Raw genomic sequence first — 25,271 nt, 5'->3', positions numbered from 1 at the left:
ATGCACAGTGGCAGCAGTGTGTACTATATACAAGATGCACCTGAGCAATTCACCAAGGCTCCTTTGACAACATCTTCCAAAATCCTGACCTCTACCACAAAGAAGGACAAGTGCAGCAGACACATTGGAAGACCATCACCTGCAATTTCCCCTCCAAGCCACACACCATCCTGATTTGGGACTATATCAGTGTTCCTTTACTGTCGTGGGATCAAAATCCTGGAACTCCCTCTCTAACAGCACTGTGGGTGTACCTGCACCACATGGACTGCAGCAGTTCAAGAAGGCAGCTCACCACCACCTTCGCAAGTTGAATTAGGAATGGGCAACAAATGCCTGGCCTTGTCAGCGTTGCCCACATCCAATGAAAGAATAAAGAAGGAACTAATATACAGAAACATTTTGATGAGCAAATGTTATGGAACATATTCCTCAGGGCAAAGATAATGTTGAGACACTCCGATGCAAATGAGATAGCACTTTTTCAGAAGAAAACCCCACAAAATCTGAGTAATTTGAGACATGGCCTAAATGTAAGCACACTTGGGAGGAACAGGTGACATAAGATAACTTAAACAGGAGCAGGAGTAGGTCATACACCTCTCTTAAGCTGAGCTCCCATTCAGTGGAACCTTTACTGATTATCTTCCTCAATTCCACTTTCGTGCTCAAAAGCCAGTTGATCTCTCTGTTGAATATACTTGTTTACTGAACATCCACAGTTCTCTGGGGTAGAGAATTCCAATGATTCATTGAGGAAAGAAATTTCTTCTCTGCTTAGTCATAAATGGCTGCCCATTTATCCTGAGACTATGATCCCTTGTCCTAGATTTTCCAGCCAGAGGGAATAGCCTCTCAACACTTACCCTGTCCAGTCCTATACGAATTTGTTTCATTGGTAACCTATGGACCTATAGGGTTTTCCTCATGTCATGTCTGGGTCTGTTTAAGCTATTTGATATAGATCAATTGCTATGATTAGTCAACAATGCCATTATTATTGTATCATGCAATTACCAAGATGGTAGAAGGTAAACTAGATGGACCTTGATGATCTCTCTACATTTCAACAATTCCTCTGCATATTTCCAGCAGTGATCATTGGACAACTATTAATACTGGGAACTTTGGGGATTTTCTCATATTTTCTATGTTTGATTTTTTTCCTTCAACCTCTGATGCTGAAACCAATTGTAGTACAGCTACATCCACTTTAGCTAGGATTAGCTGAATTCAATATTGTCTGAATTAGTATTTTTTTTCCCCTCAAATAAAATATTTTTGAAACTTTACTGGGTTCAATACCCTTTGCTATTTCTGCAGATAATTGGCAATGGCTTCAGACCATTAATAGGCGGCTTGTGAGAGTTTGAATTAATGTAACACGACAGTTGTTAATCCAAGGGTACAACAGTGGTGTCTGTTAAAGGCTATTGTAATTTTGTAACATTGCACCATTGTTTTGCAAGACAATTTATCAATTTTGTAAACCATGGGGAGTGTGTAATAGCAATGCCTTTGCATCAATGGTCACATCTGTTTAAATGAAAACTAAAAAGGCCCTTGGCTGGCACAGCATAAACCCGTATTCCAATCCAGTCCATAGTTGCCTTTCTCTTCGCTGTTAGTAATGGGCCTTTTTGTGACACAAGTTTGCAGATTTTCATCTTGGCTCTACAGTGCAGAATTGCTCACAATTTGTATCTAATTAGTACCGGTTGATATTCTTAAAACAGTATAAGATTAGTTGATGCAAGGAATAGAATATTCACATAGATGTAGAAGGGAATGGCCCCCACGGGCTGGGATTAATTTACAGTTGGACACTGTGGTAGGTGCTTTTGAAGGTCATCCACCCACGCTGTCCCTGAATTGGGAGTGCTTGATCTTAGATCCTGAATGCAAAACTATTGAAAAACGTTCCGTTCTAATACTGTCATTGTTCACCTTAATTGGTGCAAAGTACCATTTAAAGAAAATAAAGCCAACAAGGACAGGAGAAACACACAAGCTTATTAGAGGATTAGCAGTATTTTAGAATCTCTTGCAAACCAAACTTTACCCAATAGTTTTTTACTTTAGTAGGCTGTTAGATAAACTAGTTACTGCTGCTTTGATTTATCATCCAATTTTTTATTGAGATCAAAACGTGGTATTAGCATTTTATGAGGGTAATAAATATAGATGCTGAGCCAGGAAGGCAAAATATCAGTTAAGCTAAGGCTTGGTTGTGTTTGCATTCTTTCATCTATGAGAAATTATAGACACGCTGCAAATAATCCATTTAGGTGCTGTGTCTCCACTTGGTGCACGTTTGCTGATGGCTGTGAAGGCCAATCCTTGAGATGCAGGACAAAAACAGAAATACCTAGAAAAACTCAACAGGTCTGGCAGCATCGGCGGAGAAGAACAAAGTTGACGTTTCGAGTCCTCATGACCCTTCAACAGAACTCTGCCACAAGTGCCTCACATGAATCAGCCAAATGATGATGTGAGTTTTTGTGTTTGTGCCTTTTTAGTTCTAAAGAAGAGTCATATGGACTCGAAACATTGACTCCGTCTTTCGCTCCATGGATGCTGTCAGATCAGCTGAGTTTTTCCAGCATTTTTTGTTTTTGTTTCAGATTTCCAGTATCTGCAGTATTTTGCTTTTATATTATGATGTCGTGGGTTGTTGTTTTTGGCATTGGTGCCTATTGTCAAGCTGCAGTAACCACTGGTCTTCGTGATAGTGCATGCCAGCCGACAGGAGGTGTCACCATTTCCCTCTTTCACCAGCTAGTGATTCCCAAGGTAAAGGGCCCTCATGCCATGCTTCTTAAGTATCTTTGAATTGAAGCCTTGGGCCTGCCACTGGTCGCCTGGCTCTGGCAAGTGATTAGGAAGGCGAATGGAATGTTGGCATTTAGTGCCAGGGGAATGGAATATACAAAGGGACGTTTCACTGCAACTGTACTGGGCCTTGGTGAGACCATATATGGAGTACTATGTACAGTTTTGGTCTCCTTATTTGAAAAAGGATATAATTGCATTAGAAGCAGTTCGGAGAAAGTTCACGCAACTCATTCCTGGGATGAAGGGCTTACCTTGTGAAGAAAGGTTGAACAGGTTCGGCCTATATCCATTGGAGTTTAGAAGAATAAGAGGCAATCTTATTGAAGCATACAAGACCCTGAGGGGACTTGATATAATGGATACTGGAACAATGTTTCCTCTCGTGGAGGAGACTAGAACTAGGGGCCACATTTTAAGAATAAAAGATTTCCCTTTTAAGACTGAAATGGAGAATTTTTTTTCTCTCTGTCATTGGTATGTGGAAATCACTTACCCAGGAAGCAGTGAAGGTTGGGTCATTGAATTTACTCAAGGCTGAGTTAGAAAGATTTTTGATTGTTAAGGGAGTCAAGAATTATAGGGAACAGATATGAATGTTATGGAATGGCAGAGCAGGCTCGAAAGCCCAAATGGCCTACTCCTGCTCCTAAGTCCAGTGTTCCATGCCCTTTCCACTGATCCAGGCTGTGTTTGATTAGTCCCAGCACACTCAGGAACTCTCCCTTTGAGAGCACTGCCACATTTGTGATTTTGTCCTGCCAGGATATGCCCATAACACACCACTGACAGCGAAGGTGGAAACTATTGAGATTTTCCTAGTAGCTGTAAGTCACCCATGTTTCACGCCATACACCACGGTGCTGAGAACACAGGCCGTATAAACTATCAGCTTGATCCTAAGGATCAACTTGGTGTTTTCCCACGCACATTTCGTGAGTCGGCCAAAGGTGGTGGTCATTTCTCTATGCATGTATCAAGTTCTGTGTTAAGGACAGATTGTCTAAGATAGTGGAACCAAGGTAGCAGAATTTGCTAACTGCTTCCAGTAGGGGGGATGTTTAGTATCATCAGGGGCAGAGATGCAACACCTTGTCCCGTGACCACAGTTTTCTTGAAGCTTAGAGTTAGGGAGAACTACAGACCTGGGAGAGACAGTCCATGAGTGTTTGTAGCTGAGTTTCCATGTGGACGACTAGTGCAGCAGGATCAGCATAGAGGAGTTCTCTGATGAGGACGCAATGTGATTTTGTCTTCGCTTTCAGTCTGGACAGATTGTGGAGCTTCCTGGCTAAGCTAGTGTGCAAGTAGACTCCTTCCATATCTGCAGTGAAGATGAAGGTCATGAGCACAGAGAGGAAGATACCAAACAGAGTGGGGGTTAGGACACAGCCCAGTTTCACTCCACTCTTTACTCTGAAACTGTCGGAAGTGGAGCCATCACACTATACGGTGTGATGCACATTCTCATAGAAGAAGCAGATGAGACTGGGGAGCTTTTGTTGATGGCTACTTTTTCCCAAAATCTTGTAGAGCTTGTGCTCTGCTGACAGTGTCAAATACCTTACTGGGATCTACGAAAGAAAGGTAAAGGGGTATACCTTGTTCGCTACACTTGTAACTGGTGTATAAAGAAGATCCACATTAGATCTGCTGGTATAGAAACCACACTGTTCTTCTGGGTACACTCGGGCTGCAAGTAGATGGAGTCTTTTATGTACAACCTTAGCAAAAGCCTTCCCCGTGATGTTTAAGAATGAGATGTCCCTTTAATGGTTGCAGTCTACTCTGTTGTCTTTGTTTTTGTAGCATGATGATTTTGGCATCACGCATCTCCTGTGGAATGGAATCTACTTTCCAGCCGAAAAGGAGGCCATAAAAGAGTGGCAATAGATGGAACTTTACGATATGACATAGGAGCAGAAGTAGGCCATTCGGCCCATCAAGTCTGCTCCGCAATTCAGTGAGATCATGGTTGATCTGATAACCCTCAATTCCACTTTCCTGCCTTTCCCCTATAACCCTTGATTCCCTTACTGATTCAAAATCTGTCTATCTCAGCCTTGAATATACTTAGCGACCCAGTCTCTATAGCCCTCTGCGGTAAAGAATTCCACAGATTGACTACCCTCTGAGAGATAAAATTCCTCCTCATCTCTGTTTTTAATGGGCCTCTTACTCTGAGATTATGCCCTCTGGTCCCAGACTCTCCCACAAGGGGAAATCACCGCTCAGCATCTACCCTGTCAAACCCCCTAATAACCTTATGTTTCAATAAGGTCTCCTCTCATTCTTCCAAATTCCAATGAGTACAGGCCCAACCTACTCAACCTCTCCTCATAAAAAAAAATCCCTCCATACGGGGATCAACCTATTGAATCATCTCTGGACTGCCTCCAATGCTAATATATCTTTCCTCAGATAAGGGGACCAAAATTGTTCACAGTATTCTAGGTGTGGTCTAACTAGTGCCTTGTTTAGTTTTAGCAAGACTTCCCTATTTTTATACTCTATTCCCTTTGAAATAAAGGCCAATATTCCATTTGCCTTCCCTATTACCTGTTGAATTCGTATGTTAGCTTTTTGGGATTCATACACAAAGACTCGCAAATGCCTGTGTTGCAGCCTTCTGCAATCTTTCTCCATTTAAATAATATTCAGCTCCTCTATTCTTCCTGCCAAAGTGCATAACTTCACATTTTCCCACATTATATTCCATCTGCCAAGTTTTCCCTCTGTAGACTCCTTGTGTCATCCTCACCACTTGCCTTCCCACCTATTTTTGTCATCTGCCAACTTGGTGATAGTACATTCACTTCCCTCATCTAAGTCATTAATTTATATTTTAAATAATTGAGGCCCCATCACTGATCCCTGTGGCACTTCACTAATTACAGGCTGCCATCCCGAAAATGCCTCCCTTATCCCAACTCACTGTCTTCTATTAGTTAGCCAATCCTCTATCCAGGCTAATGTACTACCCCCATCACCATAGGCTCTTATCTTATTAAGTAGCCTTATGTGTGGTACCTTATCGAATGCCTTTTGGAAGTCCAAATATATTACATCTACTGGTTCCGCTTTATCTACCCTGCTTGTTACCTTCTCAAAGAATTCTAATAAGTTTGCTAGGCATGATTTCCCCTTCTTGAAGCCATGCTGACTCTGCTTGATTAGATTATGTATTTCTAAATGCTTTGCTGTTACATCCTTTATAATAGACTCCAATATTTTCCCAATGACATATGTTAAGCTAACTGGCCTATAGTTACCTGTTTTTTGTTTCCGTCCCTTTTTGAATAAGGGTGTTGTATCGGCCGTTCTCCTATCCTGTGGGATTTTTCCAGAATCTAAGGATTCTTGGGAGATTACTTCAGCAGTTTGGCTAAGGTTCCATCCTTGCCAGATGCCCTTCTGTTCGCCAGGTGGTCTGTAACCTTCTTGAGCTTAAGTAATAAGAGTTCTTCATCTAACTCATTTGTGACAGGAAGCTGCGCAAGAGCAGCCTAGGAGATATCTAACCCACATGACTTCACAGTAGTGTTCAGCCCAGCAAGACTTCTGTTTACTTCTATCGGTGAACCCTTCACCATCTGTTGACTTCAGGGTAGCAACTTTGGTTATGGCTGGACCATACGCCCTCTTGATCTCTCATTTGTCATGAATCTCGTTGTCACAGGTAGTTTGGATTTCTTGACATAAATTGATCCAGTGTTTGCACAGTATCTCCTTGTCTTTTGCAAGGCTGTCTTGGCTACTTTCAGGTTGTGCAGTGTTTTAGCTGTTGGGTTTATGTTGTGCATCATGTATGCTTTGTTTTTTGTATCACTGCCAGGTATCATCTTAGCTGAGTAGGTCTCAAAACAGCCCTTATAGTGGGTTCCACTTTACCAAATGATGCTTCCGCTGCTTCATAGATGATTGAGCTTAGTGACTTCCAAGCTTCATTGATATCAGCATCACTTCCTCGTAAATCTTTGGTTGGTTTCGTTCTAGTAATCGTGTGAAGTGCTGGTATTTGGCATCATTACTTGTACAAGGGTTGTTGATGTGCGCTGATCCGGCAGGCCATTGTGTTTGGAACTGTGAAACTTTCAGGGGTACACCTTCACCCTGCTGCTGACAAGAAAATGGTTGGTGTCGCAATCCGCGCTGTACTAGCTGTGGGTTTGGAGAACATTGAGCAGATTGCGCCTTCTCATGGATGACCAGGTCTAATTGTTGCCAATGTCCAAACCTTGGGTGTTTGCATGATACCTTGCGGTGATGTCTGCCCTGAAAGCCGGTGTTAGTGACACAGAGTTCAGTCAGGGCACAAAGCTTAAGATGACATGGTCCATTATTGTTGTTCTTGCCCACCTCATGATGACTGAGGCAGCTCGACCATGAATCACTGTCTGCCCCAGCACGTGCATTGAAGCCACTCAGCATCTCACCATTTGGAACGTTTCTCAGAATTTCACCTTGGGAGTCATAGAAATGTTTTTTATATGCGATGCTGGGATACAGAGTTGGTGTGTAGGTGCATATGATGTTGACTGCCTCCATCAGATGATAGCTGTAAGGAGATTAGGAGTTGCTATTGGTGGCTCAATTTACTGTCAGCTGGTTGTTCACAGTGAAGCCTGCATCGTGCCCTTGGTGGTCTTCACTTTCTGTGCTAGTAGTTAGTCTCTCGAATAGGGCCGGTGTCGGCTTATCTAGTTTCTGCTCGAGCGCCAATGTCAACTCCAAGCTTGTGTAGCTCACAGTCAAGCAGAGCCATCGTGCATACACTTGTTGTGAATCGTTGGTCATTGTTCATTCCAGGGCACACAGCCCTCATAACCCAGCTTCCGAACTGAAAGGTCAGCTTTCTTGGTTTGCTGTGTACCCAAGGCATGGTTCTAGGAGATGCAGACTTGCCTAGCATCTGCACCCACGACCCCATCTCTTTATAGGCTGGTATCCAGAGGAATTATGAAAACCTATACACCTGTGGCCTAGTCAGTTTCAGGTGGTTCCAGAAAGTGCTAACCTGAGGGAAAACCCACCTAATGGAACTCCACTCCAGATATTGTCGGGTTTACTCCCTTAGCCATTAGCTCTTGAAGTTGTTGTTAATGTTGAAGGCCACCGCCCAGCAGGGTCCAGATGGTCACTGACGTAGGGGTGATCTTGTCCTTCAAGTATGCGAAGAGAACAGCTCCAGGTCGTGCTTCTGCCCTCTAGGTTGCCGTCTCCATCCCCCAAACCCTCAATGCTTCCAAGGCCCCCTGATCAGTCTGATGGACTCTGTTGAAAAGATGGATATTGAGAGAGGTATGAAAGATGGAGTGAAGAGGTGTGGAAAAGTTTAGGAAGGGGCAGCAGTTGCCCACTGCAATTTTCGGTAAGGGAAGTGAGAATCAGCTTCCTCCCCTAACTATAGTCCTGTGACCCTTGCTGAAAACGAACATGGGTAAATATTGGACAAGAGCCAGATGGAGCTTGGTCACTAAGGGATTAGCCTGTCAGTTCTATCAAGGCTTGTGTGTGACGAATGGCCACTTGAAAGCAGTATTGGGAAGTACTGGAGTGAGAAGTCAGTACCTTCATAAAAGGGAGGGTGAGGTAGTATTTGGTAACAAAATGAGGTAACAATTGAAAATACTACTTAGCTTTTTGCATGGTTATGACCTGATGACTGCATTTTTTAAATGAAATGAATGGTGAAACAGCATTTTTTATCTTTTATGTGGTGCAGATTTATTTTGCAAACTATTTGGCAGCCAAGTGCACAAATACTCAGTAGCATTGAGAATGACAAATATAGGTTCAACTCCTGTTTGCTCAGTTCCAGATCTGAGTGATGTCACTTTGGGTATCTTCTCTATTGGATGGAGCAAAGAGGAAAACCGAAAAAGTAGGCCTAGCTTTTCCCATCATGGGCTTTCCCTAGGAAAAAATTATCTTTGTTGCTGCCTATTCACAGTGTACTGTACTGAAACACTGAAAGCATGGAGTGGATTCAGAAGATACAGCCATGGAGAGGGCATTATCTTGCCACCGCTGCCTGGCACAGATATTCTGCAGTCATATAGTTAGCTGCCAAGACTAGGTGTATGAATGATATCCCATCTCATTATCCCAGCCACTTGCCCTCTTGCCTCTTCATCTATCAGAATGTGCCTACACAGTTGAGCCTTGAGCAGGTCCCTCACATCCCCATACTGTCACCGCATAACAGTATGACTATGAGGGAGTAAGCCAGTAGGGCTGTCAGTGGTCATGGAGCACGTGCTACCTTAGAGTCACAGCTGCAACATACATGGCATCATGCATTTGTGCAGAACCATTTTCTCAACCACATCTTAACAGTTGATGCTATGGTGAAAATGGTTAGTGAATATGAGCGCACAAAAGTGAATGAGAGCATTGTAATCTGAATGGCTCAACCCGTTTCGCCTTACATTTTTATTGATAGATTGTCACACAGAAGACACTGGGGAAGGCATGGGTCCAACTAGAGTGCAGGAGGAGATATCAGAGAAATCTATGCACAGTCCCCCTCAAAGGAAGGAAGAAAGTCATGAAAATGCTCCAGTGAGCAGGCACGTGGAGCCTCAGGTGTCACTGTTTGGGGCACAATATTTGGACAATCAGCAGCAGATGTATGGACATCTGGCGGAGTTCCCTGAGGTAGTAGGAGCAAAAGGACTGTGAAGAGAAGAGGCTATCAGCGTCATGAGCTCCACATTGTCCCAGGAACTCAACTGCTTGAGCTCTGACCATGAGAGATTGGTCAATCTCATGGAAAGACACCTGCAGCAACACTCAGAGTGGATACAAGAGCAATGTCTCAGCCAGGAAAGGCTGCAAGCCTCCCTCAGTAGCCTGGATCAGTCCACTCAGAGCATGAGCACTGACATCCACAGAATACAGGAGGGGCTGTGTACTCTACAGGACGGCTGCACTGTTGGCACAGTGGTTGCTGGAATGGATGAACGCTGCACACCAGCAGCCTGCCCCATCAACTCCATCTGAAGGCCAACCCAGGCTGTAGAGGTAACTGAGGACGGTGAAGGTTCTAGGAGCTTCTCGGCACTCTCGTCACCTTCCATCTCCCCGGCCCCTCCGCCAGAGCCCTTAACTGCGGCACTTAATTGGAGTGTGTGTGAGCGCAGGGCACTGCCTTGCCGAGAGCAATAATAGATTCACCGTGGTTACAATTTTCACATTGGCATATGTCACAACTGAGCACTTTTTGAATATATTGACAAATTTGTAAATGACTTGGCATGTATTTGTACATTAGCGAGCTCAAAAAGAATAGTAACATTACGAAGGGCATTCTTACCAGTGACAATAAAGGCAACACACTGAGTTCCATCTCAAGGTGAAGTTGTCAGGAGCAATGGTATGAACATGTTTTTGAGACTTTGGAGGGCTTCTTACTTCTTTGGTCTACTACATAAGAATCCAGTGTTCAAAGGCTCGAGCACTGAGATGCACTTGGCATCTTTGATTGTCTACCCAGACTAGACTTTGAGAGGCTCAGTGATCAGATGACATGAACAGATGCTGGGCAGCCGATGCATCTCAAGCACGAGTGGTGGGTGCAAGACATTAACCTGCATTGCACTGTCACACATTAGCCTAAGTGTAAGCATCGCAGCCTGACAGGCCATGTATACCCCAGGGACAATTGCTCGTCTGCTGTCCCTACAACTTTAGATACATTTTTATTCCAGGTGATAGAGGATGTGCTTTGTGAGGGGAGCCGAGGTTTATGGAAGCCTGGAATGTTGCATATGGCGCCCGCCTCAGAAACTGGGCTATTGGCCAGAATGGATGCTGTGTATGTTTTTCAAAGAGCTGTTGTTGCACAGCTGTGGGCTCATCCTGTGCCGTTTGCCTTATATGCATGTTTGCTGACACACACAATCCTATTAGCATGTCAAAGGTTTTAAATTCTTAGGTCATGTCATTCTCAGCATTGTGGGCATGGTTTGATTATAGACAAGGTTGATGCTTTATTTACGGGCACTGGCGTTTATGTAAGGGGGCCAGGTTGTGAAGGACGACTCACTGGATATGTTTGTAATATGCTGAGGCCTATGCTTATGATGGTGAGGGTTTCAACCATTTTAGTGTGACTTAGTCAAACTCATTGATGTTGATTCCATCCTTGTGGGGGATGGGCATTCCCCTGAGTCATTGTGGAGTCAATGTACAAGGTTCTTTTGTTGGAGGTTGTTCAGCAGGAACTGGATGATGGCAAGTGAGAGATAGGGGGACTTACTTGAATTGCTTTTGCACAAGGACGTATCTGGCGATGAGCCCCTCCTGCTCAGAGTCAGCCCTGGGCACCTGACCATGCCTCCCAGCTGTTCTCCCGTTGGCGTCATCCTCTTCCTCCTCTCTTTGGGAATTGTCAGAATTGACATGGGCTTCCTCCTCCTCATCTTCCTTATCCTCATCCTCCTCAGAGGTTGGAGCTCTCCCCTAGCATTGCCGTCATCAGTTTCTCGGTCCTCTGCTGTGTAATGTTGTGCAGCATGCAGTACAAAACTAATATTCTTGATATTTTTGGTGGGGCATATTGTAGGGTTCCACCTGAGCAATTGAGACACCCGAAGCTCATTTTTAAAATGCCAATGGCCTGCTTGATTGTACTCCTGACGATTACATGGCTGCTGCTGTATTTGGGCTCTGCCAAAGTTTGAGGGCTCCTAAAGGCTAAAGGGGGTCATTAGGCCTTCTTCACTGGAAGCCAATCGCTGATCTGCAAAGGTGGCTGAAATAACTGAGGGAGTTGGGAACTCCTCAGTATGAAGGAGCCATGACAGCCACCCAGGGAACTTTGCACCCACTTGATGAAAGACCATGTTGTGGTCATAAACCACCTGTACATTTAGTGAGCGGAAGGACTTCGGTTGACAAAGGTATCCAAATTATGAATTGGAGCCATTATGGCAACATGGGTGCAATTGATAACACCCTGCACCTGAGGGAAGCCTGCTAATTGGGAAAAAGGCTATGGCTCTTTGCACCTGAGAGGCCAAATATACAGGGAAATTAATGTAATTTCCCCACCCCCCACCCGCCTCAACACACCACATGAGTAAACAGGGCATTAGTTACAGCCTTAATGCAGCTGTGTACTGGTGACTGGGATATACCAGACAAAGAGCCTGAGGCATAAAAATTGAGAACAATGGTTACCTTCACAGCCACTAGTAGGGCATTGGGTTCAATAGTGTGGTTTGAAATGTTGCTGGACTTTGCAACATATATCTATCACCACTTCACAGATTAACCCCCGTCATCTTTGGCACTGGTTCTCCACCATATTGAGCTATGATGTCCTAGATCTGTACACCCTTCCCACAGGGTAGTACCTGGTTGTCCTGCCTCTCCTTCTCTCCTCCCCGAACCTGTGACACCCCCCTCTCCCCACTGACCACCTGCTGCTCATGGTGACTGGCTCCTATGGTGCCTATGTGCGAGGGTGCCATGCCCACCTTGTATTTTCCATCGCACAATATGCAATGCTTCTCAAGTTCTTCCTGGCACCTGGGTGTATGAGACAGTAGGGGCAAAAAAAAAGCTGCTCTGCAAGTCCAGCAGACCTACCCTCCTACATGCTTGGGATGTTAAAGCAAGACAGTTTGAATTGAGTTTTTGCCAACTATTAACTGCTCCAGACAAGTTTATAGCAAATTCCACAGGGGTACCTGTACCTCTCCAGAGGGGTACCCTGGCTATCCAAAGAAATGCATAAAGTTCAGACCTGCTCCTACCAGGTCTAATCTGCACATGTTGCATTTCAGACACCTGTGAGACCAAAATCCAACTTGAGTGGAAGCAGCTGCGAATTTATATGGGCAGCTGCCTCCGTGAAACATGCATGTGCAAATCCCGACCCAAGCCCAATCCTGCCCTCACGAAAATGCTGCATGCCGTGTTTGGGGGCGGGACTTCTGATTTCCAGTGTGGAGTCTCCACCGTAGTGAAAATTCAGGCCGGAGTGTCATTTTTTTTGTCAACAGGTTGAGTTTCCTGACCCCTGGGAACAAGGGAGTATTGGCAGAAAGAGACTTAAGTGCTTGACAGCTGGGTAAAATAAGTGACAACCATATAGATCTGTAGATAATTTATAATTTAATTTATAATTAAAATTTACAACACAAGTTAAACTTTTATGTAAAAATACTGTAACAATTCAAGTGTGTTTGTTCTTCGTGATGGGTTACCTGTTTGTGTGTTAAATTTGTGCTGATCCAGGTGAAGGATCTTGGTGCCGTAGAATGGAACTATTTCCTTTACAGGCACTCAGTATTCTTCTTGAACTGCCAGGCCAATTATAGAATGGTCTGCTACAGGGTAAAATTATCTCTCTCCATTGTGGCTCAGTGACTAGCTTGAAAGAAGATCCTTTATTGTATCAGTGTAACATTTTTCTAACTCCTACAACTATCACATAGTCTGTGAACGAAATTAATAATTTAGTGTCAATTATTCTGAATTTGAAGTAGTTTATGCTGTGAACCCATGTTCCGTGGGAGTGGCTTATGACTGCTCAAATCTTGGTTGTCCAGGTAGATATCTGCTAAAGGAGATATTTGAAACCAATATTGGAGTTTTCCAATGTTTGTTTGTTTTAATTTAAAAAAAAATGGCAATGCATTTACTGATTGGGAAAGATCCAACTTCGACATGATTAGAATGTATTGTTCACACACAGCCTTTTTTAAAAAAAGCCTCTCTGGTTTTGGATTGGGTTTTACGTTATTTTACATAAAATCCTTATCAAGGAGGGGACACTGTCATCCACTCATTCTGGGCTGGATTGAACCAATGTCTGAGGTGAAAGGGCACCAGGTTTACTCCCCCAATCACAATGTGTCCTTCACAGCATTCCAATATGTAGGACCGAAAAAGACTATTAAAGTCCATCTGGACATCCCCAGTGTTGAGGAAATAGCATCCCACGATACCAGTCATCTACCTCTTTTATAAACATTTCTCTCAGTGCCTTATTCAACACTTCTCAGATTTCAGTCCTTGTGCATCCCTTAGCAATCCATTCCATACATTCACCAGCCTCTACATAAAGCATATTGCCATTATTACTTATCAACTCAGCACTCCAGTCTATTTAGATCTTCTTTATTTAATTAGATTCCTTCTATTTGCAGTCCCTCCTATTTTACAAAGTCTTTTCTTGGGAGTTTTTTCTCTGTACATACTTCCCAGCCAATTATGTATGTTGTAAATAGCGATGGTCCCAGCACTGATCTCTGAAACATGGCGTGCTATTGTCATCCCATATCGAATACAATGACCTTTTGTCTGTTTCAACTGATTTCTTTCTGATCGAGTTCAGAAGTACTCTTATCAATGCCATCCCTTCCAATATGGTGGATCGTCTGATGTGCTGTTGTATCAACCCCTTTACTGAAACTGAAATAAGCAACATTCTGTCTGTTCATAAGGTTTATTGTCTTCCCAAAGAACTCATAGATTCATCAGGCGTGATCCATAAAACTGTATAATATATATATGACAAATCATATACATAATATATGACGAATTGATTTTTTTCACCAAGCATTCTCATTTTTATTAGTTGAGATTTTTTGGAAGGGTTTGATGAATATATAGTTTACATTAAAAGTAGAGCTATACAAAGCTAAGTTTAATAATGATATTGAGAGTCTATTGTATACTTAGCTGTTCTATCAGAATTCACATATTTTGCAATGTTCATTGCAATCCTACTTTTTCAACCTATTGAATGCAGTCAGAATTTGCAATATAAATAGAGAAGCTGTGTTGTTTTTGTTTTGAACTTATCTCAAGTCTGGCAAAGAGTCAATGCACATTTTTAACTCTTAAATCTCTTTCATCTATAGTGCTGAGAAATCGTGCTTGGGAAATTGTCCATTGGGAAAAGGTATGAAATATTGTTTTATCTTGATCAAAGAAAGTAAGGCCATATTAAATTGACGGGCATATTTATCTACAGTGCATTCTGAATGGACTATCATGTTGATCATTTATCTACCAATAGTATTTGATGCATTCTAAGCTAATGAATGATGGCATGTAATATTGCTAGAGATCTGCCAAAATATCCAACGTATAGCAATTTAATGAGTTGGTTCAAACATGTATCCAGCTTATGTTTGTCTGTGTTGCTTTGATTAGTTTATTCAAACAGAATTTTTTTAAAAGTCTGCCCTCTTCTGGTTTGCATTGAATGAAATAGAAATAGATAAATATTTTACATGAGCTGAGACAAGAAAAGAAAAAATATAGGGTGAAATATGTCCGGCATCCATTCTATTCATGATGTTTCTTTAGAAACTCTACGAAGCAGATGAATTGACATCTGTCAAAATTTGTTTAGCTGATGGAATTACTATCACATTAGCTAATAATGATAATAGATAGGTAGTAGATTGGGGATGGCATGATGACCAGAGTAGAAGAGAATATTACTGGTGATTGAAGATGGGGCATAATTGCAGTTGAATGATGGATTGTGTTATCTGGTATACAAATGAATACTATTTTGTTTTATTTGTGTTGAGATGGCAATATTTTTACATTTTAAAATTGTCTTGAGTCAGTAAGACACTGCATATTGTCATGATTTTTAGTAAATACAGATAGTCTAATTATCCAAATGCAATCTTGGTGAATAGATAACTAATTAGAAAGTAGACAACAGAATCAGTACTTCATTATTTTTGTGGCTAGAATCGTGTTTCTATTAGATACTATGATGCAAAGCTCTTAGTTATAATCCACACTTTGTAAATTGTCAAAATGAAACTGAAATGAAAAATGTATTTGGTGAAACCTAAAGTAAATTATTGTCATTGAAAAGTAAATTATAACAAGTAAAGTCATGAAGTACTTAATTGGGTCAAAATTTCAACTAGATAATTTGTAGTAGAAAAAGATTCCTTAGCCACTGAACAAAGAATTTCATGATAAACGTGCAAGTTTTTTTTATTAGTAGTGCGCATCGTGTGTTTTTGATGATGGTTTTCAAGAGCGTCTACTTATAAAATTGGCCTAATCTTCCAGATGGAGGGTGGGATCATCTGTGCTTACATGTTTGGGAAAAAAAGCAACTTTGTTTCCTTATTTATCCTCAACTCAGTTTTCCTTAGTAAGTTACAGAAATGCCTGGAATAGTGCTTAATGGGAACAATTGGGTTTAACATTGTATGCAGTAAGGCTGGAAAATCTTGAACTTTAAAGAAACAGAATTTATTAAGGGAAAAGTGCAATTTCTGTATCTTCAGATTTGTCAAGCTTTCCAAAAGTACCAAATAATGTGCATATACGATCATAACAAGGATTGTATATTTATCCAATTTGTTGTACAGCAATGTGTTTTTGAAAGAATTACATGCTTATGTGGCACCACTGCATAAGTCTCCGGCTTTATATTGATTTTTTTTTTTAACTCAATGTTTTAAATCTGTTCTGTGGCTGCATATATCACTGCATCATAATGCAGATACAATTAATTTTTATTGATATGTTAGTAGGAGAGTTCTGAAATATTGTCCCCAGTCTGTGGGTTTTTTATGATCAAAGAGAATAGTTCAGGCTATTTGAGTTTGGTGGTTATAGAAAAAGTCTGCATCTAGAATTCTGGAGGTAGACTAAATTTTACTTAGATTATTCTTTATAAATACCTCTTTCCATATTGAATTGTGCATTTGTAAATCGGGCATTGGCCTGCATGTTGCAGTCAGCAGTGAAGCAAGGGTGCTTGCTGCTGACCTCGAAGAAAACTGCCTAAAAAGATCCAGCACAAATTTCCCCTTTCCTGACAACAGTTTAAATCTGGCACCAAGTCAAAGGGATGTTTTTGCATGCAGCAGCCTTGATGTCAGTAAGCAGGTAAGCAGCCAATCACTTTGAAGTATTCACTCAAGCAAACCAGGAAGTTAGAAGTATGTAAAATCCTTCACTTTTATTTTAGATTTTCAGATAGAGAAGTAAATATATGGCTGTATAAAGATAGAAGCCAAAATAAAGGTAAACAGACTTTCAAAACTACTTTTAATCTTGTGGAGAAATTTGACGTTTCACAAATGTAAAATTAGCTTTTCAGTAAGGGTGTAGCAGTAATTATGAAGTTAATAGATATGGACCTTAGTGATGTATACTTCACTGTTGAGATCTTGCTGATGATGTGTGTAAATGGTTTCAATATAAGTCACATATCAGCTTGCTAAGTATTTGACCTGGATAGGAAGAAGAATCTCTTTTTTTTGGAGTGGGAGGGCATATGGAGGGGAAGAGAATTGTATGTTCTGAATACCTGCTGTTAGCATGCATCATGGCATTGTTGCAGCTTCAATTTTTAATTTTTTTTCTTGCTGCAGAATGTTTCATGGTTCTTCTGTGAATGGAGCTCATCGCCTACAATCCTGAAATATAATACTACTCTGAGAAATAATGTAACCTGGGTTTAAACCTTAACTCAATCCCACTCAGCTCCTTAGTGTCTTCAGTCTAATCAGTCAGAAAATTATTACACTGAGGACCAGATTGGTGCAGGCTGAAATCATTGGCCTAAACTTTCTGGTCCAGCCCGCCGCGGGAGTTGTCATAGGTGGGATGGAAAATTTAACGGACCAGCAAAAGGTCCACCCATTGATGAAAAAGCTAAATTGATTCAGAGGCTTAATACCCAGGTGGCATAACAGAATAAGACATTTTAAAATGCATGGAATACATTGAAGACTTAGCAGAGAAGAAAAGCAGAGATTTCATTGACACAAATAATTTGACAAAAAACTGTTTTTTGCCCCAGCAATGCTCTGGTGATCCCCTTTTATGATATAATTAACACCAGATATAAATAATTCCAGATTAATGAGCAATGATTTTCTAAACCCATTTACCTGCACACCTGACACCTTTACTTCAAAGCCCGCACCTTAACCTTTGTGATCAAAATAAATATCCCTATTCTTGTTGGTGTGCTGCCTGTGTTGTGCTCCTGAACTAGCCATGCCTCAGACCAAGCTGTTCCAGTACAGCTACAATAAAGACACCTAGATGATGAGGTGGATCAGCCCAGGAATGTGCTACCCACATAAGAGACAAATCCATTCCAGCCAACTGCTGCCCCATCAACCTACTTTCAACCATCAACAGTGATGAAAAGTGTTGTCAACAGTGCTATCAAGGGGAAATTACTCACCAATAAACTGCTCACCGATGTTCAGCTTGAATTATTTCGCTCCAGAAGTCATTATATCCTTGGCCCAAACATGGACAAAAGTGATGAATTTCAGTGATGAGGTGAAAATGACTACTCTTGACATCAAGGCAGCATTTGACCAAGCGTGGCATTAAAGAAACCTCATAAAAGTGAAGTCAGTGGAAATTGGGAAAAACTTCCCACTATTTGAAGCCATATCTAGCAAAAAGAGGATTATTTTGGTTGTTGGAGTCCGATCATCTCAGCACCAGGTATCGCTGCAGAAGTTCCATAGGGTAGTGTTCCAGGCCGAACCATATTCAGCTACTTCATCATTGACCTACCCTCCATCATAGGTCGGAAGTAGGGATATTCACCGATTTCAGTGTTCAGTTCCATTTACAACTCCTCACATAATGAAACAGTCTGTGTTAGCATGTAGCAAGACCTGGAAAACATTTAGGCTGGACTGATAAATGGCAAGTAACATTCACACCACGCAAGTACTAGGCTGTGACCATTTCCAACAAGAGAGAATCAAATAACCTTCCCTTGACATTCAGTGGTGTTAACATCATTAAATGCCCCGCTATCAACATCCTAGGAGTCACCATATCATCCTTATAAATACTGTGTGTACAAGTGTATTTCAGAAGCTGATGAGTGATTCACCACTAGCCATCTAGGTACAAGACAGAAGTGTGATGGAATACTTTCCACTTGCTTGGATGAGTGCAGCCCCAACAACACTCAGGAAACTCAGTCGTATCCAGAACCAAGCAGCTCGTTTGACTGATACCCCATCCATCATGAGAAGCATTGTGTATCATCCAAAAGATGCACTACAGCAACTCTGCAAGGCTTCTTTAGCAGAACAAAAGCAGCAGGAATATGGGAACACTGCAACCTCCAAGTTTCCCTGCAAGTCTCACACCACCCACCTTAAATATGTTGCTGTTCCTTCATCATCATTGGTACTGGGATTAAATCCAGGATTACTACTTCTGAAGTTCTGCTTCATAACTTTCTTCCCTAGTAGTTATAAACATGAAACTGACTGCTGGACCTCAACCCTTCTCCTTCCTATGTTAGTGATCCCTACATGGACCCCAACCTCTGGCTGTTCCATTTCCCCCTCTAAATGGATCAGTGGTGTTGCCATCATTAAATGCCCAGCTATCAACATCCTAGGAGTCACCTTATCATCCTTATGACTCCTGCTAGATAATTATTTTGTATGAGTTTCTGGTGTGGACAGGATTGATACCACTTATGAGTAAATGAAATATACTGAGTACTCACTACTTATATAAAGAACGTTTTTAATGGTTAGGAGAAGGCAAATGTGGAGCATAAACACCAGCATAGACCAGTTGGGCTAAGTGGCCTATTTCTGTGTTATACGCTCTAAATAATTCTACATAATAAAGGAAGTGCAATTAAAATTAGCCTGGAAAATTCCCTTGGTATAACTAGTTTCAAGATGGTTTGCATTTTAAAATATTTCAGAACTCCTCTGCTAACATATTTTAATCCCGAAACCTATCGAATAGAACTTTAATAGAAGCATTTTGAGATAATGTTGAACTTAATGAGACTTCGTTCAGTTTACTGCAGCATTCAAAGATGCTAGTCTTAACCACTTAATAGTTTCTTTCTTGCAGGTAGAGGTTGGCGATATAGTTAAAATAAATTGCACAGAATTCATACCTGCTGATACTGTACTACTCTCATCAAGGTAGAGATGCCTGCTGATGCTTGTGTAGAGGATGGCCCCTCTACCTCCTGCACCGTCCCAGTGCTGCTCCAAGAAAATGGGATCAAAGGCAAAATGGAACTAGATCACGCATTTCATTGTTTAGCATGTTTCTAGTGCATAATGAATATCAAGTTTTGGGTTTTTGGGTCAGAAAGGGCAATTGATTTAAAATAACTATTGCCGAGTAGAGGTTCTCCCTTATTAATACCTACCAAGCTTATGGAGCTTTTAAATTAAATTCGCCACGACAATATCCTCAGTAATTTAAAACCATTATGTATTTATCTCTACTTTGCTGAATTGAACATGACAATACAATGGTGTAACCTCTTTAACAATAAAATCGTGTTCCTGTGAGTGAATTAAGAACACTAGCCCCAAAATTGCAGGAGACTTCTGGTACAATCCTGCTGCAAATCCCATGTATATATTAGGTTTTGGAGTTCAACAGGTCCTGTCTGGGCCCTATACTTAATCATCTATGTCAGAGGAAGTGGGCTTTCCTATGCTGTGTGTTTCCACTTCCCCAGGGACTTGAGGTAATTGTGGGGGCCTGCGAGATGAGATGGATTTCCTTCAGAAGATGCAAGGATGTTATGCTGAACCTTTATAAATCAGTGGGTAGGCCTCAACTAGAGCATTGTATTCAACTCTAGGCATAACACTTTAGAAACAATGTTGTGGCTTTGGAGAACGTACAGGTTAATTTTACCAGAATAATATCTGGGATGAGGAACTTCCATTATGTTGAGACACTAGAGAATCAGAAATTAAGGTTAAGGGGAGATTTAATGGAAGTATTCAAAATTATGAAGCGTTTTAATGGAGTAAATGAGGAGAAACTGTTCCACCAGCAGGTAGGTTGGTAACCAGAGGGCATAGATTTAAGATAATTTTCTGAAGAGCAGAAGGGTAGATGAAGGGATTTTTTTAATGGAGTGAGTTACAGGAATTTTCAAAAGGAAATTGGATAATACTTAAGGAAAATTTGCAGTGCTATGAAGAAGAGCAGGGAAGTGGGTCAGATTGAATCAGAGAGCGGCAAAGGCACAAAATGGCTGAACATCCACTTTCTACATTATTATAAGTGGGTTCCATCTGAGGAGAGACATACCAGTGAACAGCCTGAGCCCTGAGAGTAAAACTTTATTATTGACTCCCTGGCAGGGGGAGCAGGAACATCCGTTCAGCACAGGAGGGCAGCAAGTGCAGAACTTCCCAGCCTGTGTAGACCAAATGGGTGCCTGAAATGCTCTTGATATTTGCGCAGGTGCCCACCAGACCCTTGCAAGTAAGGTTTTCTCCCACTGACCCCACATGCTTCCAACAGGATTAGCATTGGAGACCACAGGCAGCGCTAGAGTCAGATTGTGGCTCATGCAGTATGAGTTAATGTACATAAATTAAGTCACTCGCCTCTGATTTTTGGACTTTTATGTGGGCCAAAGGAGAAAATTGATGCTTGAGCAGAAAACTAATTCCTATAGATCACTATTTGAATTAATAAATTTGTGGTTTATTTACTTAATAGCCATGATTGCCCTGGCAGTATAAAATATTTTTAAAATTTTGCTTGGGAAGTGCCACTGTAATACTTTGTTCTATATTATCTGGAAATGGTTTCAGATTTAAGACTTTTCATTACTGCAGATTGTATTTTCAGGGGAGCTTCAAAAGACCTGGTTGTATATGCAGTCAGATGAGACTAAATTTATGTAGAAATTAGCTTGAGTTTCGAAAATTAAAATTGATTAAGTACTAAAATTTAAAATGAAACAAATTGATTTTTCACAAAATGTAACTTAGTGTCCATTTTTTTGGCAGAACCATTTTCTTGGAGACTATTTCTTTGAAACCTTTTTAGATGTTTTGTTTTGCAAAATCCATTTTCTGTTCAAGTCACCCAAGGCCTAGATTATTTTTCTCAGTGAAAGTTCATAAGTCCTGATTTTCATTCAAAGGTGTATTTGAAATAAAATTAGTGTGTCTTTTATTTTAGCAGTGTTTCAGTTGTAGCCTTACAAAATGCACAACACCCCCTCTCAATTGCCGTTTTGCCTTAAAATTATAGTTGAAAGATGAATTTTGTTGCCAGTGTGTTGCTATTTGAGTGAAAACCAGAATAGTGAAGTACCAACTTTGTCAATGAGATGTAAATTATTATTAACTTTATTTTTAAAATCATTTTTCATGTGCCAATTATTGAGCGCTGCCAATTCTTAAAAAGTGGTACTTCAAAAAGTGCTGCAAGCCACCAAATTAATGTATATTTTCTTGATGATTTGAAATTGTAGATGGGTTTAAACCTTTAAGGTTATACAAATTGCTGTCCTAAGTCCATTTTCTGTGTTTTGCCAAAATAAAACCTTGGTGGAATTTATAAAAAGGCTATATTTTCTGTAAAATGTGGTTATGAAGAAATAATTTCCCTCTTATAAGTATTCACATTGTGTACAGATCCTTTTGGTAATCCTTGGATTCATAGGATTGCATTTGACTTGAACAAAAGGGATTTTGAAAAATTATGTAGCAAAGAAATTTTAATTGTTTTTTATTTTCTGTATAACCAATCAATTTGCTTTTTGCCTTTTTCCCATCACGTTTTCCATCATTACCTTATCCCTCCCCATTAATTTTGTATCTGTGTGTGTATGTCCTAACCCTCTATCTGCTGGGATTAATATAGGTGGCAGTGGGGGAGATTGTGAAGGTGACCAATGGGGAACATCTCCCAGCTGACCTCGTCATTCTGTCATCAAGGTCAGATTTGATTTAGGGAATAAAATACTGTAGCATTTTAAAGCAGCAGTGGGTCCTCAAAAGCAGCCCCAAAGTGGCTATTTGTAATTCTTCTTCAAATGTACTTCAATTCACATTGTGCACCGGATTCCTGCATAAATTTTGATTACTGACAGAAATTACCTTGTTTGGTAGGGACAGAGAAGGCAGGGTGTACAAAATATCAATTTGCTCCCTCTCTTCAATGCAATGTAGCTTATTTACTGACTGATGAGTTGGTGTTGAAATTTGCCCTTAGACTTCCTCCAGAGCTGCTGACTACAAAATTCTGAAGTGCACAAAGGCAAGCTGCTAATTCTTTCTATGCTTCATACTTCTGGAAAGTACCTGGCCCCTGTTTGACTCCCCATGGCAGCACAGTTGAGATTAAAACCTTGTCCTGCAGAATCAGTTGTATAATATTCTAGTGCGACACCATGGAGTTGCAATACTCACTGTTATGGTCCCCAGTAATTTTATTGCACTTAGTCAAAATAATTTATTCCCCATCACTGACTGAGAATTGTTAAAAGAACAAAACGTAATGTGAATTTTATTAAATATTTCCATATATTGTGCATAAACATTTTCTTCTAATTATGAATAGTTCACAAATCATCCTTTTTTGTCTATGATACTCAAAAATGGCTTAACTTTGTAACACCAAAGTTGTATATAGCTGTATTCAATTACAGTTAAATGTCCAGAAAACCATGCATAAAGAAGGTAATGGATTATAGTGATACCATAAAAAGGTCAACTTTAGCAGTGAAGTAATCCACATTAAATGATGACTTGCAGAAAGTCCAGCTGCTTATGCTTATCCTTTAGAGCAAAATAAAGATTGTAAAGCTGTTTACATCTTGTAGTTTAAAGGTGAAGCAAAAGGTGCTTTTCTAAAAATGTAATTTCACTAAGAATTGAGCTATATAAGGAGATACCCTGTTTAATAATTTTTTTGGTGGGTTTTATAAGCTCGCTGGAGGACCCACTGTACTTTTTTGAATGTTCTCTTTTGCATGTTCTTGAATTTTATAACTTCTCAATTTTGTATTCTGTGACAAACTGCATGTTGCTCTGGCAAATATACTACTACAGTACTGCAACTGCACTTTTTGGTGTAACTCACTAACCAGGAAGCTTGCTACACAGTTCTTATTTTCCTGACTTGTATCTGTTAACTGTTGTGTAGCTTCTCTGCTGCATTAACTGATGTGCTCTTATGAAATGTATTTCTAATTGTTTTATATATACTATTTTGCCTTTTGGATGATGCTTCCCCTGTCCCACTCCCTCCTGGTTAACAGGTACACAAAATCTTTTCTTGCACATGTAACACGCATGAGCTATTCCCTTTATTGCAGAATGCACAAGTTCCCAGGGCACATCTTTTTGAACAATCATGGAACTTATCCTCAATGCTAATTGGGCTATCATGATTGGCTGAATTTAGTCATGAGAAAGTGTTCCTTTCCTCCTTCACCTTTCATATCAATGGAAGTAGTAACTGCAGGATAAAAGCAAAAAACTGTGGATGCTGGAAATCCGAAGCAAAAACAAAAATACCTGGAAAAACTCAGCAGGTCTGACAGCATCTGCGGAGAGGAACACAGTTAACGTTTCAAGTCCGTATAACTCTTCAACAGAACTAAGGAAAAGTAGGAAAGAGGTGAAATATAAGCTGGTTTAAGGGAGGGGTGGGACAGGTAGAGCTGGATAGAGGGCCAGTGATAGGTGGAGATAACTAAAAGAAGTCATAGACTACAGGACAAAGAGGTGTTGAAGGTGGTGATATTATCTAAGGAATGTGATAATAGGTGACATTAAGGGTAGAAAGCAGGACGAGCAAGGTAAAGATAGCTCTAGTGGGGGTGGGGTGGGGGGAAGGGATCGAAATAGGCTAAAAGGTAGAGAAGCTCAACGCAAACTGGAGGAACAGCACCTCATCTTCCGACTAGGCACTTTACAACCTTCCGGACTGAATATTGAGTTCAACAACTTTAGATCATGAACTCTCTCCTCCATCCCCACCCCCTTTCTGATCCCCCCTTTCCAATAATTTATATAGATTTTTATTTTCCCACCTATTTCCATTATTTTTAAATGTATTTCCATCCATTGTTTTATCTCTACCTTTTAGCCTATTTTGATCCCTTTCCCCCACCCCACCTCCACTAGGGCTATCTTGACCTTGCTCGTCCTGCTTTCTACCTTTAATGTCACCTATTATCACATTCCTTAGATAATATCACCACCTTCAACACCTCTTTGTCCTTTTGGTTATCTCCAGCTATCACTGGCCATCTATCCAGCTCTACCTGTTTCCGCGCCCCCCTCCCCCCCCCCCAAACCAGCTTATATTTCACCTCTTTTCTACTTTTCCTTAGTTCTGTTGAAGAGTCATACGGACTTGAAACGTTAACTGTATTCCTCTCCGCAGATGCTGTCAGACCTGCTGAGTTTTTCCAGGTGTTTTTGTTTTTGTTTAGTAACTGCAGGATGTGTTTTAAGGAATTGGTGCAAACACTTTGAAGTGTTTTGTTATCTGCAGAGCAAAATTATTAAAATCATCTTTGGTCTATTCAGCCAACTTTTGTATAACCATTACTCATTTTGTGTATAAAGGAAGTTCAAAATGAGATTTAAAATAAATGATCAAATATTTGACGACTTTATTCTGTTTGTAAATTAGATATCGGA

The 25,271-nt window shown here is 40.8% G+C and overlaps 1 protein-coding gene and 1 long non-coding RNA gene across 7 annotated transcripts in view; both read left to right on the top strand.

Moving 5' to 3' along the window:
• LOC144683762 (uncharacterized) overlaps window positions 1-25,271 on the top strand; it is a 1,025,508-nt gene that overhangs the window by 164,890 nt on the left and 835,347 nt on the right. The window lies entirely within an intron of this gene.
• Window positions 1-25,271, top strand: part of atp8a1 (ATPase phospholipid transporting 8A1) — a 488,126-nt gene that overhangs the window by 123,921 nt on the left and 338,934 nt on the right. For 3 of the 6 annotated variants that reach the window (XR_013577307.1, XM_078546849.1, XM_078546831.1), the window contains exons 6-7: window positions 14,712-14,752; window positions 22,480-22,553. Coding sequence is in view for 4 of the 6 variants with exons in the window: in XM_078546849.1 (XP_078402975.1) it covers window positions 14,712-14,752; window positions 22,480-22,553 (115 nt within the window). In the remaining 2 variants the exon portion in view is untranslated. Of the gene's footprint in view, window positions 1-14,711; window positions 14,753-19,698; window positions 19,773-22,479; window positions 22,554-25,271 lie in introns of all 6 variants that reach the window. The other 3 variants (XM_078546858.1, XM_078546839.1, XM_078546872.1) reach the window with 2 other exon arrangements.

This window comes from Cetorhinus maximus, chromosome 1, assembly GCF_964194155.1.
Source record: "Cetorhinus maximus chromosome 1, sCetMax3.hap1.1, whole genome shotgun sequence".
Lineage (NCBI taxonomy): Eukaryota > Metazoa > Chordata > Chondrichthyes > Lamniformes > Cetorhinidae > Cetorhinus > Cetorhinus maximus.
This window is presented reverse-complemented; position numbering and strand designations above follow the sequence as displayed.